This window comes from Furipterus horrens, unplaced genomic scaffold, assembly GCF_987537825.1.
Source record: "Furipterus horrens unplaced genomic scaffold, mFurHor1.1.pri manual_scaffold_3, whole genome shotgun sequence".
NCBI lineage: Eukaryota > Metazoa > Chordata > Mammalia > Chiroptera > Furipteridae > Furipterus > Furipterus horrens.
Window position 1 is genome coordinate 29432288 of NW_028327173.1, and position 12636 is coordinate 29444923.

General features: G+C 55.2%; 1 protein-coding gene across 3 annotated transcripts in view; it reads left to right on the plus strand.

Annotated features, from left to right (window-relative positions):
* Window positions 1-12636, plus strand: part of PTPRF (protein tyrosine phosphatase receptor type F) — an 84256-nt gene extending 71620 nt beyond the window's left edge. For all 3 annotated transcript variants that reach the window (XM_090269279.1, XM_090269281.1, XM_090269280.1), the window contains 13 exons: window positions 215-330; window positions 4409-4506; window positions 6980-7103; window positions 7271-7446; window positions 8132-8251; window positions 8472-8626; window positions 8706-8991; window positions 9077-9255; window positions 9419-9545; window positions 9775-9900; window positions 10146-10300; window positions 10392-10527; window positions 10903-12636. In XM_090269279.1, coding sequence (XP_090125405.1) covers window positions 215-330; window positions 4409-4506; window positions 6980-7103; window positions 7271-7446; window positions 8132-8251; window positions 8472-8626; window positions 8706-8991; window positions 9077-9255; window positions 9419-9545; window positions 9775-9900; window positions 10146-10300; window positions 10392-10527; window positions 10903-10971 — 1867 coding nt within the window. In that variant the 3' untranslated portion in view covers window positions 10972-12636. The remainder of the gene's footprint in view (window positions 1-214; window positions 331-4408; window positions 4507-6979; window positions 7104-7270; window positions 7447-8131; window positions 8252-8471; window positions 8627-8705; window positions 8992-9076; window positions 9256-9418; window positions 9546-9774; window positions 9901-10145; window positions 10301-10391; window positions 10528-10902) is intronic.

Below are 12636 nucleotides of genomic sequence, written 5' to 3' on the forward strand. Positions count from 1 at the left end.
CTGCACCTCTCTGTCCTATCCCCACCCCCACCCTGTGTTCTCCATGTTGAAGCTGCTCTGCCCTGGCTCCCCTGTGCTCAGAGGCCCTAGGAGGGGATGGGGTGGTGCGGAGGACAGAGCCGTGAACACGGCCTCCCTGGCAGCCAGCTGCACCATCCACCTCTTTCCTCTGCCTGGACCTCAGGTTCTTACCAGTGCTTTTCTGCCTCTTCAGGAAAAGGACCCACTCCCCGTCCTCCAAGGATGAGCAGTCGATTGGGCTAAAGGACTCTTTGCTGGCCCACTCCTCCGACCCTGTGGAGATGCGGAGACTCAACTACCAGACCCCAGGTAAGGCACTTCCTCCTCCAGCCTGCCTGCCCCAGCTTATGCCTACAGGTCCCTGGGGTCTCCACTGAGGGCCCCTGGCCTTGTGCCCTATTTCTGTTCCTCCTTTTTGCCCTTCTCCCTGTATCATGCACTTCGTTGCAGTGACTGAGGAGCCCCAGAACCAATAGCTGGACAGGCGCTCCAGGGCCTCGGAGCCCATCAGGGATGGCCAGGCTGCTTAGGTCCTGCCTTGCCACACGCCTGCACTCAGGTCCCTTCCCATAAGAGAGAAATGTACTGGGGGAAAGTGCTCCATCAGGCACTTGTGGGATGGGGTGCCCATGTGTGACCCTTCCTGGAGGCCGGCCCCAGCTTTACCATGAGAGCACAGGGGCCCTGCACAGGACTGGGTGTCTGCTTTTCCTTTCCCAGCCATTCTCACGAGGCTCTCTGGTTGCTCCTTCTATGTGGAGTGTCACTCCCTCCCTGTGCCCCAGCAGACACAGCTCAGGCCTCTCCCTGGGCGATACCTCCCAGACTGCCCCAGCCCCCACACAGGCCTGGGGAGGTCTCCTCAGCTCCTAGAACTTCTCTGCTTCTTCTGTCACGACCCCTCTCACCCTGGGCTGGAACTGCCTCAATGACAATCTGAGCTCTGTGGGGCCAGGAACCGTGTCTTGTTCACTTGTCATCCCTGGTATTGTGCACACGGCAGGTTCTTGTTGGATGCCTGGGAAACAGACACACAGACAGTGGAATGAATGAGTGAGCTAACACAGGCACACAGGGTTTGTGTATATGTGAGCTAATTATTACTGCATATTAAATTACCCCAAAACTTAGTGACTTAAAACAACAGTAATTATGGATTATCTCTCACGGTTTTTGTGAGTCAGAAATTCAGACAGGAGCACAGCAGCCAGAACAGCTTGTCTCTATGCTAGACTGTCTGGGCCTTCAGCTGGAAGACTTGATGTCTGGGGAGCTAGAATCATTTAAAGCAGGGGTCAGCAGACTATGTTTTTGCAAATAAAGTTTTATTGGAACACAGCCATGCCCACTCATTTATGTATTGTCTATGGCTACTTTCACACTACAGAGGCAGAGTTAAATAGATGTGGTAGATACATTATATCCTTAAAGCCAAAAATATTTACTATTTAGCCTTCTGTAGAAAAGTTTGCTGATTCCTGAATTCTGAAGCTCATTCATTCACATGTCTGGTGGTTGATGTTAGAATTATCCCTGAGCCCAGCTGGGGTTGTCAGCTATGACAACCACATGAAGCCTCTTCACGTGGCCTGGGTTCCATTACACCGTGGTGACGACCTTCTGAGGGCATGTCCTGTGAGAGAGATCCAGGCAAACCTAGTAGGCTGTTGCAACCTGAGTTTCTGTGAGGAATCAAAGCTCCAGGTTGCTGGGGCCCCGGAGGGCTGGGAAGCCTCCTCTGAGAAGGGATGGCAAGCCATATGGGCATCCATTGCGCAAAGAGGGGGTGGGCGGGAGCTCTCGGGTGGAAATAGCACACACAGGAGCAGCTCAGAGGCACTGAATATTTCCAGTGTTGGAACCGGGGATGTTGAGGGCCCTGAGCTGAAACTGCAGAGTTCGGTGGAGGTCCAGTCACAGAGGAGCCTGAGCAGCAGGCCTGGGGGTGTGCACTTCCTCTTGAGGGGACCAGGGAGGCATTAAAAGTTTTCAGCAGGGGAGTCACAGGATTAGAACTGTGCTTTAAAAATGTGTCTTTGTCTGCCGTGTGGAAGACAGGTTGAAAGGGGAGAAACTGGGGAGGGAGATTATTTAGAAGGCCCCCAAGTAAGTGAACGGTGTTGAGGACCTGGACTTTCAAAGGTGGCAGTGGGGGTGGAGGGACGGGCAGGCTCAGAGAGGCGTGAAGAGGGCAGGGCAGCTGGGCTCGCTTGCCCATGGGGGTGAAGTGGGGAGGGGGGAGCATGCAAGCATGGCTCCTCGTGGCTGGCTCGTAGCGAGGTGGGAGTAGGGGTTCCAGGTGGCAGCAGAGTCTGAGTCTGGACCTTCGCACTGACATCCGGGCTGAAACTACAGGCGTGGGAGGTGCTGAGGAGCACGCAGCGCTCAGAGCCTGAGAATAGATGGGCTGTCCCAGGAGAAAGCAAGAAGAGGGGGGCGGGATCAGAAGCCAGGGAAGGAGTTGAAACGCTGAATGAAGTGTAGCCAAGGTTACAATGTCCCTGAAGCCAGAGGGGGAGGGGGGCGTGGTGCAGAGGGGATTTGGTGATTTATAGTGGTTGTGGCGAGTGGGGGGTGGGGGGAATCTTCGGCTTTGTCAGGAGGCACTAGGCACCTTGGAGAGAGGATGGCAGCCAAGCCCTGAGGGCAGAAGCGTTTCAGTGATTTGAGGTGCAGTGAACAGGGAAGGAGCAAGTGGAGAAACCCCTTTCAGGGGCCAGGTGTGGAGGATGGGACGGGCAGGAACATGGCAAGAGAGGAGAGGGGCGTGGAATCCAAAAAGGGTTTTTCTTCTTTCCGTATGGATTGTTTATGGCTATTGGTCATTTGAGACGTGGGACTCAAGCCCTGGGTATGGGGTATGAGTTAGCCTGGGAGAGGCATGTTGGGGGTGCCTCTGAGCTCCAGGCCAGGACGGCAGGTGAGGTTTGGCAGTGGGGAGGGAAACACTCTCCACGGCTCCGGGTTTCCTTCATACTTTTTTCTCTTATTATTAAGTTTTTATTCTGAAAGTTTTTCAACCCCTCAGGAAAGCTGCTAGAGTGACCCGTCGTCATCTGCATGTTCTCGTGCAGACTGACCCTTTCGATTCTTGCCACATGTGCCTCATCTCTCTATATAAAAGCATACTTCGCTTTTGCCAAACCATCTGAAAATAGCCAAGGTCTAATTTTGATATCAGAGGGGACAAGGGTTGCTTTGGACCAAGAATGTAGTCATAAAACGAGGCCTCCCAGGCCCCTGGGAGTTGGGAGTGCTCAGCTCTAGGTGGGAAATTTGTCTGTGTTCCTCGGGAGGCAGTGGGACTTGCCTCCCTGTCCCCTGGCCCCTCCTCCTCCTGCCTGCCCCTCCCAAGCCCTCTCAGCCCTTCACACCCCCATCCCCCCCCAGCCCCGCTGTGTCCCACTATAATGTAACCAGAGACAGTTAACCGGCTTTCTTCTCTTGCCCTGCTATTTTTTGTCGTTTTCTTTTCCCCGCAGGTTCCAGTGTCCCCAGTTGCCCGAATATCTCAAGTTAGTTTTCCAAGTCCCCAAGTTTGGGGCCTACTCTGGCTTCTGTGTCTGTTTCCTCCGCTTTTTCTTGCCCCACCACCTTCTTTCCTTGATTTCTCCTGTCTCTCCTCTCCTCTCCTTCTTCCCCCATTTTGCTATCCCATTTTTTCCCTTCTACATCCTCCTTCTCTCCTACTTGCTTCCTCCAACTTTGTTTTCCCTCCCACGGGCCCTGGCTCGGCCTCTCTGCCTCTCTGCCCCTCTGCCCCTCTGGCCTCCAGCCTCAGTCTGACACCTTTCTGGGTGTCTTCTGTCTCCCAGTCTCCCTCTTTGTCTCCCCCCTCATCTCTGCTTCTCTTTACGTGTTCTTCCCTGTCACTCTGCCACGTATCTGTACTTCATGATCACTCCATCCACATGCTCAATGCTGGGACAGTGATGTCATGGAGTCTCCCCATGGTGACTGGCGCCAGTGAGGGGCAAGAGGGCTGTCCACAGGCGGGACCCCTGGGTTGGGGTGCAGGCTGAAGAAGCCCTCTGCCCCATCCTGTCAGCTGCACCTGACCTGGGCGTCAGCCCCAGACTGAGAGGGAGGAAGCCTCTCGTTCCCTCTTGAGAGTCCACCAGGTGGGGCCCTGGTGCCCCTGCTCAGCGCTTCGTCACACAGACATGCTCACACGTGCTCACGGCACACACACGCCCTCTCTGTCCTCTCCCCCTCTAGCCACTGTGTGCTCCACCATTCCTGTCACGCCGCATGTGCCGCTTTCTCCATGCCACCAGTGCCAAGTGCTCCATGGTCACACATGTTCACATGTACACATACGTGTGTTGGGGCTGTCTCTACCACCTCACTCAGGCTTCGTGCTAACTCACCCTACATGTGCCCCCAGGTATGCGAGACCACCCGCCCATCCCCATCACTGACCTAGCGGACAATATTGAGCGCCTCAAAGCCAACGATGGCCTCAAGTTCTCCCAGGAGTATGAGGTGAGACGTCCCCACCCCCAGCCATGTACCTGGCCCAGGCCTAGCCCTGTGCCAGCTTCTAGCCTGTCTCAGGTCCCAGCTGTGGGTCAGGGGTTTCCCCAGAGCACAGATTGGAGGGGTCAGCAGTGGCAAGTTGGGAACTCGGCAACTCAGGTGCAGTACTCCAGGTCTGGACCCTCAGACACATGCCCAGATGCTCACCAAGGCAGGCAAAGGTCACACACACAGACACACACACATCAGTAATAATGGCTGGCATTTATCAAGAGCTTACTGTGAGCCAGCGCCGGGTTAAGCACTTTGCATGCATCACTGCATTCAGTCCTCTCCACACCCCTGTGAAATGGGTATTGTCATCATCCCGTCTTACAGATGTGGAAGCTGAGGCTCAGAGAGGGGAGGTGGCTTGCCCAGGGTCAACTAGCTGAGGCGTCGTGGAGCCAGGATTCATACCCTGACACACAGGGGCACAGCCTGCGCCCAGATAACATGTGCTCACGTGTTATCAGAGCTGCATAGATCACAGAGATGGGGAGTCAGCTGCACAAGCCCTCCTGCTCAGGGCCCTCCACACATACTCACTTTGCTCTGGCTTGGGTGCCCACCTGCTGGGGGCTCAGAATTCAGAGCACTGTTCCCTGGGCCTGCGGTCCGAGGGCATCCACGCTGCCCCGCTGGGCGGCACTTCACTAGTGAAGGAGGTGAGGAGAGCCCTGCTGCCTCCGAGGGGCACAGAAGAAGATGCAGTGTGGCTCAGCCCCACTGTCCCCCTGCTTCTGGCATAGATCTTGCATGGGATTAACCCTCCATCAGTGAGGGATGAAGAGGCGATGGAAAGGCTGGCTCAGCCCCACCTGGGAGTTGGCTCTTCTCTGGTCAGATGTCCAAGCTGTGTGTGTGGTATCCTGGGCACAAGGTTCCCCTTCCACGGGCAGGCAGGTTCCAAGTTTCTGCAGAGGAGATTGAGCTTGGCAGACAGATTGATGAACGTGTCTGCTGCAAGGAAAGCATGCTGCCTCTACCTGCGGAGCGCCCCCCGGGGCCCTGCTGTGCGTGAGGTCCTGCTTTGAGGGTAATAACTCCAGTGAGTTGGGCTCCCTGCCTTCATTTTGTCAGCTGGCCAGGAAAGCCATTCATGGTCTTCAGCCCATACATACTAAGTTCTGTGGTCCATTCCAGCCCTTCCTCTCAGTGAGGCTCTGTGCTCCTGGTCCCGGCTCAGTGTTCCCCCATCCACCTCCAGTCTGAGCTTTCCTTATAAGACCCTCCTCCTCCAGGAAGCCTGTTGGGCATTCCTTCAGCTAGGACCCCATAGTTCTGTTACCTTTAATGGTGAGTCAGTCACTCATCGCTCATTGTCAAGCACCTGCCATGTGCCATCTCTGTGCTGGGTGCTGGGGATTTGGAGACAAACGGCCTCAGGAGCTCAGTTCATGGGGAAGTGAGTGCAGACGGATAATCAGCATGGACTAGAATCATATGCTGGAGTAGTGAATGTGACAGACGTGTGCAGAGAAGGTAGGCTAAGGGGTGGGGTGTGCTGGGTGGGCTCACGGAAGCAGCACACGCTATCCTGTGGAGAGTACCAGGCTGGTGCCGAAACACGGAGGACATGGTGTGCTGTGCCGAGAACAGTGGATGGTATCCATCTGTAAAAGGAGGATAATAATAGAACCTGCTTCATAGGAGGGTTAGATGAGGGAATACATGCAAAGTGCTCAGAACAGTGCCAAGCACGCTGTAAGTTCTCACTAAGATTGAGCTGTTATTATTATCGTCTGAGGTGAGGCAATGAGGAACTGTGGAAGTCACTTAGCAGGAAATTGGTTATTAGATCTACATTGTGTAAGGATTGTTCATTGTATACAGAGGCTGCTGGCTGTTTAGACTGGAGGCTACAAGCTGGGTTATGGGCAGCTCCAGCACATGGGTGTAAGATCCTGTTACCAAATGAGGTCACCCAGGAAAGGTTGTAGAGGTCGAAATGGGCCAGGGAATGAATCCTGGGAGAGCACTGTGTCCTGCCTATGGGATGGGCAGGTGGAAGGGGAGGAATCAGAAGAGGAAGAGCCAGACAGGCAGGAGGAGAACCAGACCAAGCCATGCAGTGGGTGTCCCAGGGCCCTCGGCGGTGGCAGGCACTGCCCAGCTGGCTGCCATTGCTTCCTCTCGTTTACACCTGAGGGAATTTCCCCTGCCTCCAACTCGCTCCCAGTCACTCTACAGGCGAGGGAATTTGGTACTATAGCCAGAAGAGGCTTTGGTCCTTTGCCCTCCTGACAAGTGGCATGGCAGCCCCTGAACTGGGGAAGCTGGAGCACAGTCTTCCCTGGAACCATGGGCTAGAGAGGCTGGCTGCGGCCTAGGAGCGAAGATAGGATGTGGGCACCACCTGGAAGGCTAGGTCCCCCTTGGAGGCAGTAGGCAGACCTCAGCTCTTACCCGTTCCACCTGCCGCCTCCATTCTCTGTAGTCCATTGACCCTGGACAGCAGTTCACGTGGGAGAATTCAAACCTGGAGGTAAACAAGCCCAAGAACCGCTACGCGAATGTCATTGCCTACGACCACTCTCGTGTCATCCTTACCTCCATCGATGGTGAGCCAAGGGCGGGCCCCCTCCCACCCCCTGCTCTCCTCCTTGCTGGCCGGGGTGACAGTACATCCTACAGAAGAGGCCCACGAGTCCTGGGGGTGCACTGAGGTGTGGTGGGTGGAGGTGGGGGCCCTGGAATAATGCTCTCTTATGTCCCCTCCCATCCATAGGTGTCCCGGGCAGCGACTACATCAATGCCAACTACATTGATGGCTACCGCAAGCAGAATGCCTACATTGCCACCCAGGGCCCACTGCCTGAGACCATGGGCGATTTCTGGCGGATGGTGTGGGAACAGCGTACAGCCACTGTGGTCATGATGACGCGGCTGGAGGAGAAGTCCCGGGTAAGACTGCTCAGGGCTCTGCCAGCAGGTGGGGTGGGAAATAGCCACCAGGTGACTTTGGGCACCTCTTGCTATCCCGGTAGAAAGAAGTTCCCCAAGGGGCTCCCCAAGTGCTGTTGTTTTCCTAGGGTATCATCATTGTCCCCAGACACTAGTGGGTTTCTAGGATGTTAATATGTTGCACCAGATGCTGTATTTTCTGGAAACGTTAATATGTTCCCCGGTTGCTGGCATGTTCCTGGGATGTTGACATGTTCCCCAGATGCTGGAGTGTTCCTGGGGCATTAACACATCTCCTAAGTTAATTAGTGGAAAGAGCTGCTGTTATCTGCTTTTGCACTGCAAAGCATTGACTGGAACATAAAATTTACAGAGCTTGAAAGAGGCACATAAACGTTATGGGTAAATTTGGCAGAAAATGTGCGTGATGTGATCTGGTCATGAATAAATAAATTTCAGTTACAGCCCTGAGTCCCCAGCAAGGGCTAAGGTGGCGACATAACGTGGGAACCTGATGTGGTTTGGTGAGGGAATGGTAGAGGGGATCTGAGAGTTTGGAGCTGGGGGATCTTGTATCCTGGTAGACTAGACCATCCTCCCTGCCTCTGCCCCAGGGCTCCTGCCTCTCTGAGCTGTTGGGCACTTCCAAACATCCTTGCCCCCTGCCCTGTTTGTCCCTTTGCAGGTCAAATGTGATCAGTACTGGCCAGTCCGTGGCACTGAAACCTACGGCCTCATTCAGGTGACTCTGCTGGACACAGTGGAGCTGGCCACGTACACTGTGCGCACCTTTGCGCTCCACAAGGTATGGCCCTGCAGTGCTTGTCCCCCGCCCAGGCTCTGTAAGGATAGTAGTTTGAGTATAGTATGCTGGGTATGGGCAGGCGGGAACTTGGGGTCAGAGGTTAGGAGCTCAGAGGTGTGGGAGTACATGTGATGGCCAGCCCTGGGTCACTCTGCCCTGAGCCTATAGCAGGCAGACTCTGCGAGTCATGCTGTCTCTGTTTCCCCGCCATTCTCCCCAGAGTGGCTCCAGTGAGAAGCGGGAGCTCCGTCAGTTCCAGTTCATGGCCTGGCCAGACCATGGAGTTCCTGAGTACCCGACCCCGATCCTGGCTTTCCTGCGGCGGGTCAAGGCCTGCAACCCACTAGACGCAGGGCCCATGGTGGTACACTGCAGGTGAGGGGACTCAGCACCACCAAAGGGGTAGGGTGGGAGGTGGGTGAATCTCTGCCCCAAGCTGAGCCGTGTCCTGCAGCGCGGGCGTGGGCCGCACGGGCTGCTTCATCGTGATTGACGCCATGCTGGAGCGCATGAAACACGAGAAGACAGTTGACATCTACGGCCACGTGACATGCATGCGATCACAGCGCAACTACATGGTGCAGACAGAGGACCAGTACGTGTTCATCCACGAGGCGCTGCTGGAGGCTGCCACGTGTGGACACACAGAGGTGCCTGCCCGCAACCTCTATGCCCACATCCAGAAGCTGGGCCAAGTGCCTCCTGGGGAGAGTGTGACTGCCATGGAGCTCGAGTTCAAGGTGGGCTGAGGGGTGGGCCTGGACTGGGTCATGGGAATGAGTCCCCCCAGGAAGCCAGGCCCGATCAGTCCCTCCCTTTTGCTAGTTGCTGGCCAGCTCCAAGGCCCACACATCCCGCTTCATCAGCGCCAACCTGCCCTGCAACAAGTTCAAGAACCGCCTGGTGAACATCATGCCCTATGAGTTGACCCGTGTGTGTCTGCAGCCCATCCGGGGTGTGGAGGGCTCCGACTACATCAATGCCAGCTTCCTGGATGGCTATAGGTCAGCATGCTTGTGGCTGGCTGGCTGGGAGCACAACAGAGTAGAGCCTGTCCAGACTTCCTGGAGGAGGGTGATCTGAGTGGGGCCCCAAGGGACTAGGCAGTCTTGGGGAGACCCTGGGAGCACAGCACCTCCAGCATGTCTAGTCTTATGTCCACCCCAGACAGCAGAAGGCCTACATAGCCACACAAGGGCCTCTGGCAGAGAGCACCGAGGACTTTTGGCGCATGCTATGGGAGCACAACTCCACCATCATCGTCATGCTGACCAGGCTTCGGGAGATGGGCAGGGTGAGCCCAACCCCCCTACCCAGGGCCCTTCTTACACCTGGCAGCACACCAGCCACCACCTTAACTCTTCTCTCCTTTCATAACCTGGCCTCCTCCCATCAGTGTAGCCTCTGCCCCCTGCCCCCATTATCACTGCCTAATGGGTCATGTCCCAGAATCCTCTGATACCTAGAACCCCCTCTCTCATTCCTCCCCACCTGATCATGGGGGCCGGGCCCTTTGTCCACAGGAGAAATGCCACCAGTACTGGCCAGCAGAGCGCTCTGCTCGCTACCAGTACTTTGTTGTTGACCCAATGGCTGAGTACAATATGCCACAGTATATCCTGCGTGAGTTCAAGGTCACGGATGCCCGGGTGAGTTTGGACATGGGGAACATGTGTATTTGCCAAGAGGCATGTCTGTGACATAAGTGCCTGAGCATGTGTGGGGTGGGGGCTGCATGCATGATACCCTAGCTCCAGCTGCAGGAATATGAGGCTCCAATGAGAAGAGGTTGGGAGGCCAATTCCCAGGGTGCTTACCTGTGTTCCTTGTTCTACCCTCCTGGCCTTGGGGGGCTGCAGCCTGAGGCACTAACCTCATTTCCTGCCTCTCCCAGGATGGGCAGTCAAGGACAATCCGGCAGTTCCAGTTCACAGACTGGCCAGAGCAGGGCGTGCCCAAGACGGGGGAAGGCTTCATTGACTTCATCGGGCAGGTGCACAAGACCAAGGAGCAGTTTGGACAGGATGGGCCCATCACGGTTCACTGCAGGTGGGGCTGGCCCCTGGAGGGCTGGGCAGGGGCAGGGGGGCCCTGCAGTCCTGGTAGACAGGACCTCTGACCTTACACTGTCCCTGAGCAGTGCTGGCGTGGGCCGCACTGGCGTGTTCATCACTTTGAGCATCGTCCTGGAGCGGATGCGCTACGAGGGTGTGGTGGACATGTTCCAGACCGTGAAGACCCTACGCACACAGCGCCCAGCCATGGTGCAGACGGAGGTATGTGGGCCGGTACATGAGCACACACTTCTGACATTGACCATGGCCAGCTCTGGCTGGCGTTCTGGGGGCAGGATGGGCAGGACGTATGCCTCCTTCAGCAACTCTGCACAGAGCACCAGTGGCATGCCTGGCTCCACCTGGGGTTGGATGTAGGAATCCTTAGAGGGGGGCTGTAGGTGGATGTGGGCAGTGGGAAAGGGAGAGAGATGAGCTTTCAGAGGTTCTTTCAGGCTCTCTGGACACTGCCTGGGCAGGTGTCTGGGTCTAGCATCTGCTCCTGGCCAGTAGAGGCTAAGTCCATGGCCCACCGGCTGCAGTCTGTTGGGGTACCTGCTGGCACTGCCCATGCTGACCATGCGCCTGTCCCTGCAGGACCAGTACCAGTTGTGCTACCGTGCGGCCCTGGAGTACCTCGGCAGCTTTGACCACTATGCAACGTAACTACCGCAGCCTCTCCTTCGCTGCCCCTGCCTAGGGGCTCCGGAGGGGACCCAGCTCTTCTGAGCCATACCGACCATCATCCAGCCCTCCTGCACAGATGCCATCACTGGCAGAGCACACAGCCCACTGGGATCACAGCGTTTCAGGAACATTGCCACACCAAACAGAGAGCCCAGAAACCCCTGTGGGTGAGCGGGCCGGCAGGCAGGCAGGCGCTATAGCCCATCTCTGGCCTCCAGGCCACCTGGAGCCCACTCAGACTCTCTGTTCTGCTGCCGCGTTTCTCATGCTTCTTCTCATGGGGTGGGGACAGGGCAAAGCCTCCTTTTTATACATTAAGTGGAGTAGACTAAGGGATTCTAGCCTCTTCCCTCTGATTTTTCCTTTTGCAAATTCTTAGCTGCAGAATGGGCTGCTGTTGGGGTTGGGATGTCATCCCTTTTTTGAGTTCATGTGGATCCTTTTTTAAAAAATAACTTGTATCACTGAAGGGTGAACATGCCTCCTTCATGTGTGTAGAGCTGGGGGTGCAGCCTAAGCAGGGGGCCTCACTGATCCACTGCTCTTCCAGGCCCTCAGACAAGATCCTGTTTCAGCCAAATGCAGGGAACCTTTTTTTTTTTTTTTTTTTTTTTTTTTTTTTCAGTTTTGTTTTTCCTTACGAGCCTTATTTTAGGTCCCTCAGACAGTGGCGGGCGGGGAAGAGATGGGAAACACTCAGCCCCAGTCATCTATTCCAGTGTGTGTGTGACATTCACAGCCCAGAACCACAGCGTGTCTGGGGCGCCTGGCAAGGTGTTCCTCATCACCATCGTGTTTGCAAAGGTTAAAAAAGCAACAACAAAAAACAAAAACAAACAATCCAAAAAAATCAAAAAAAGAGAAAAAAGGAAAAAAAAAGTCATTTCCTGGCCTCTGCTTCAAACCCCTGAGAGGGGAGATGGCTCCCGTTGCCTGGGGCTCCCTGGGGAGCTGCCAGGCTGACCTCTGGACCCGCAGAGGCTGGCTTTCGACCCCAGCATTTTGGTGTGGCTGTGTGGTGTGACATTGGTAGGTTGTGAGTCTGGCCATGCGGCCAAGGTAGTTGGCACAGGTCAGGGTGTGTACCACACCCTGCACACCTCAGGGCCAAGCAGGGGCACAGCGGGCCCTTCAGGTCCAGGCCAGTGGGCCTGGTAGCACATGTCTGTTCTCAGAGAAGGGGCCAGATGATTTTCCTCCCTGGTTTGCAGCTATTTTCAAAGCCCAAGAGAATTGCTCTTTTCTACCCCTTCAAGATGCCCTCATAAACCAATGTGGCAAGACTACTGGAATTCTTTTAATGGTACTATAATCAATTCTTATAAGCTTGGCTTGCTGAGGGGCAGGGCGAGGGCCTCTTCCTCTGGGCAGCACTATCTAGGTAGGTAAGTGGGGGCGGGGAAGGGTGCATAGCTGTTTTAGCCAAGGGACATGAAGCAGATGTCCCAAGATCTAGCTAGGCTCGGTCAAGATCAACAATCCAGGGTTGGTAATGTTGGATGAGACATTCATTTTTACCTTGTGGATGCTAGTGCTGTAGAGTTCACTGTTGTACACAGTCTGTTTTCTATTTGTTAAGAAAACTACAGCATCATTGCATAATTCTTGATGGTAATAAATTTGAATAATCAGATTTCTTACAAA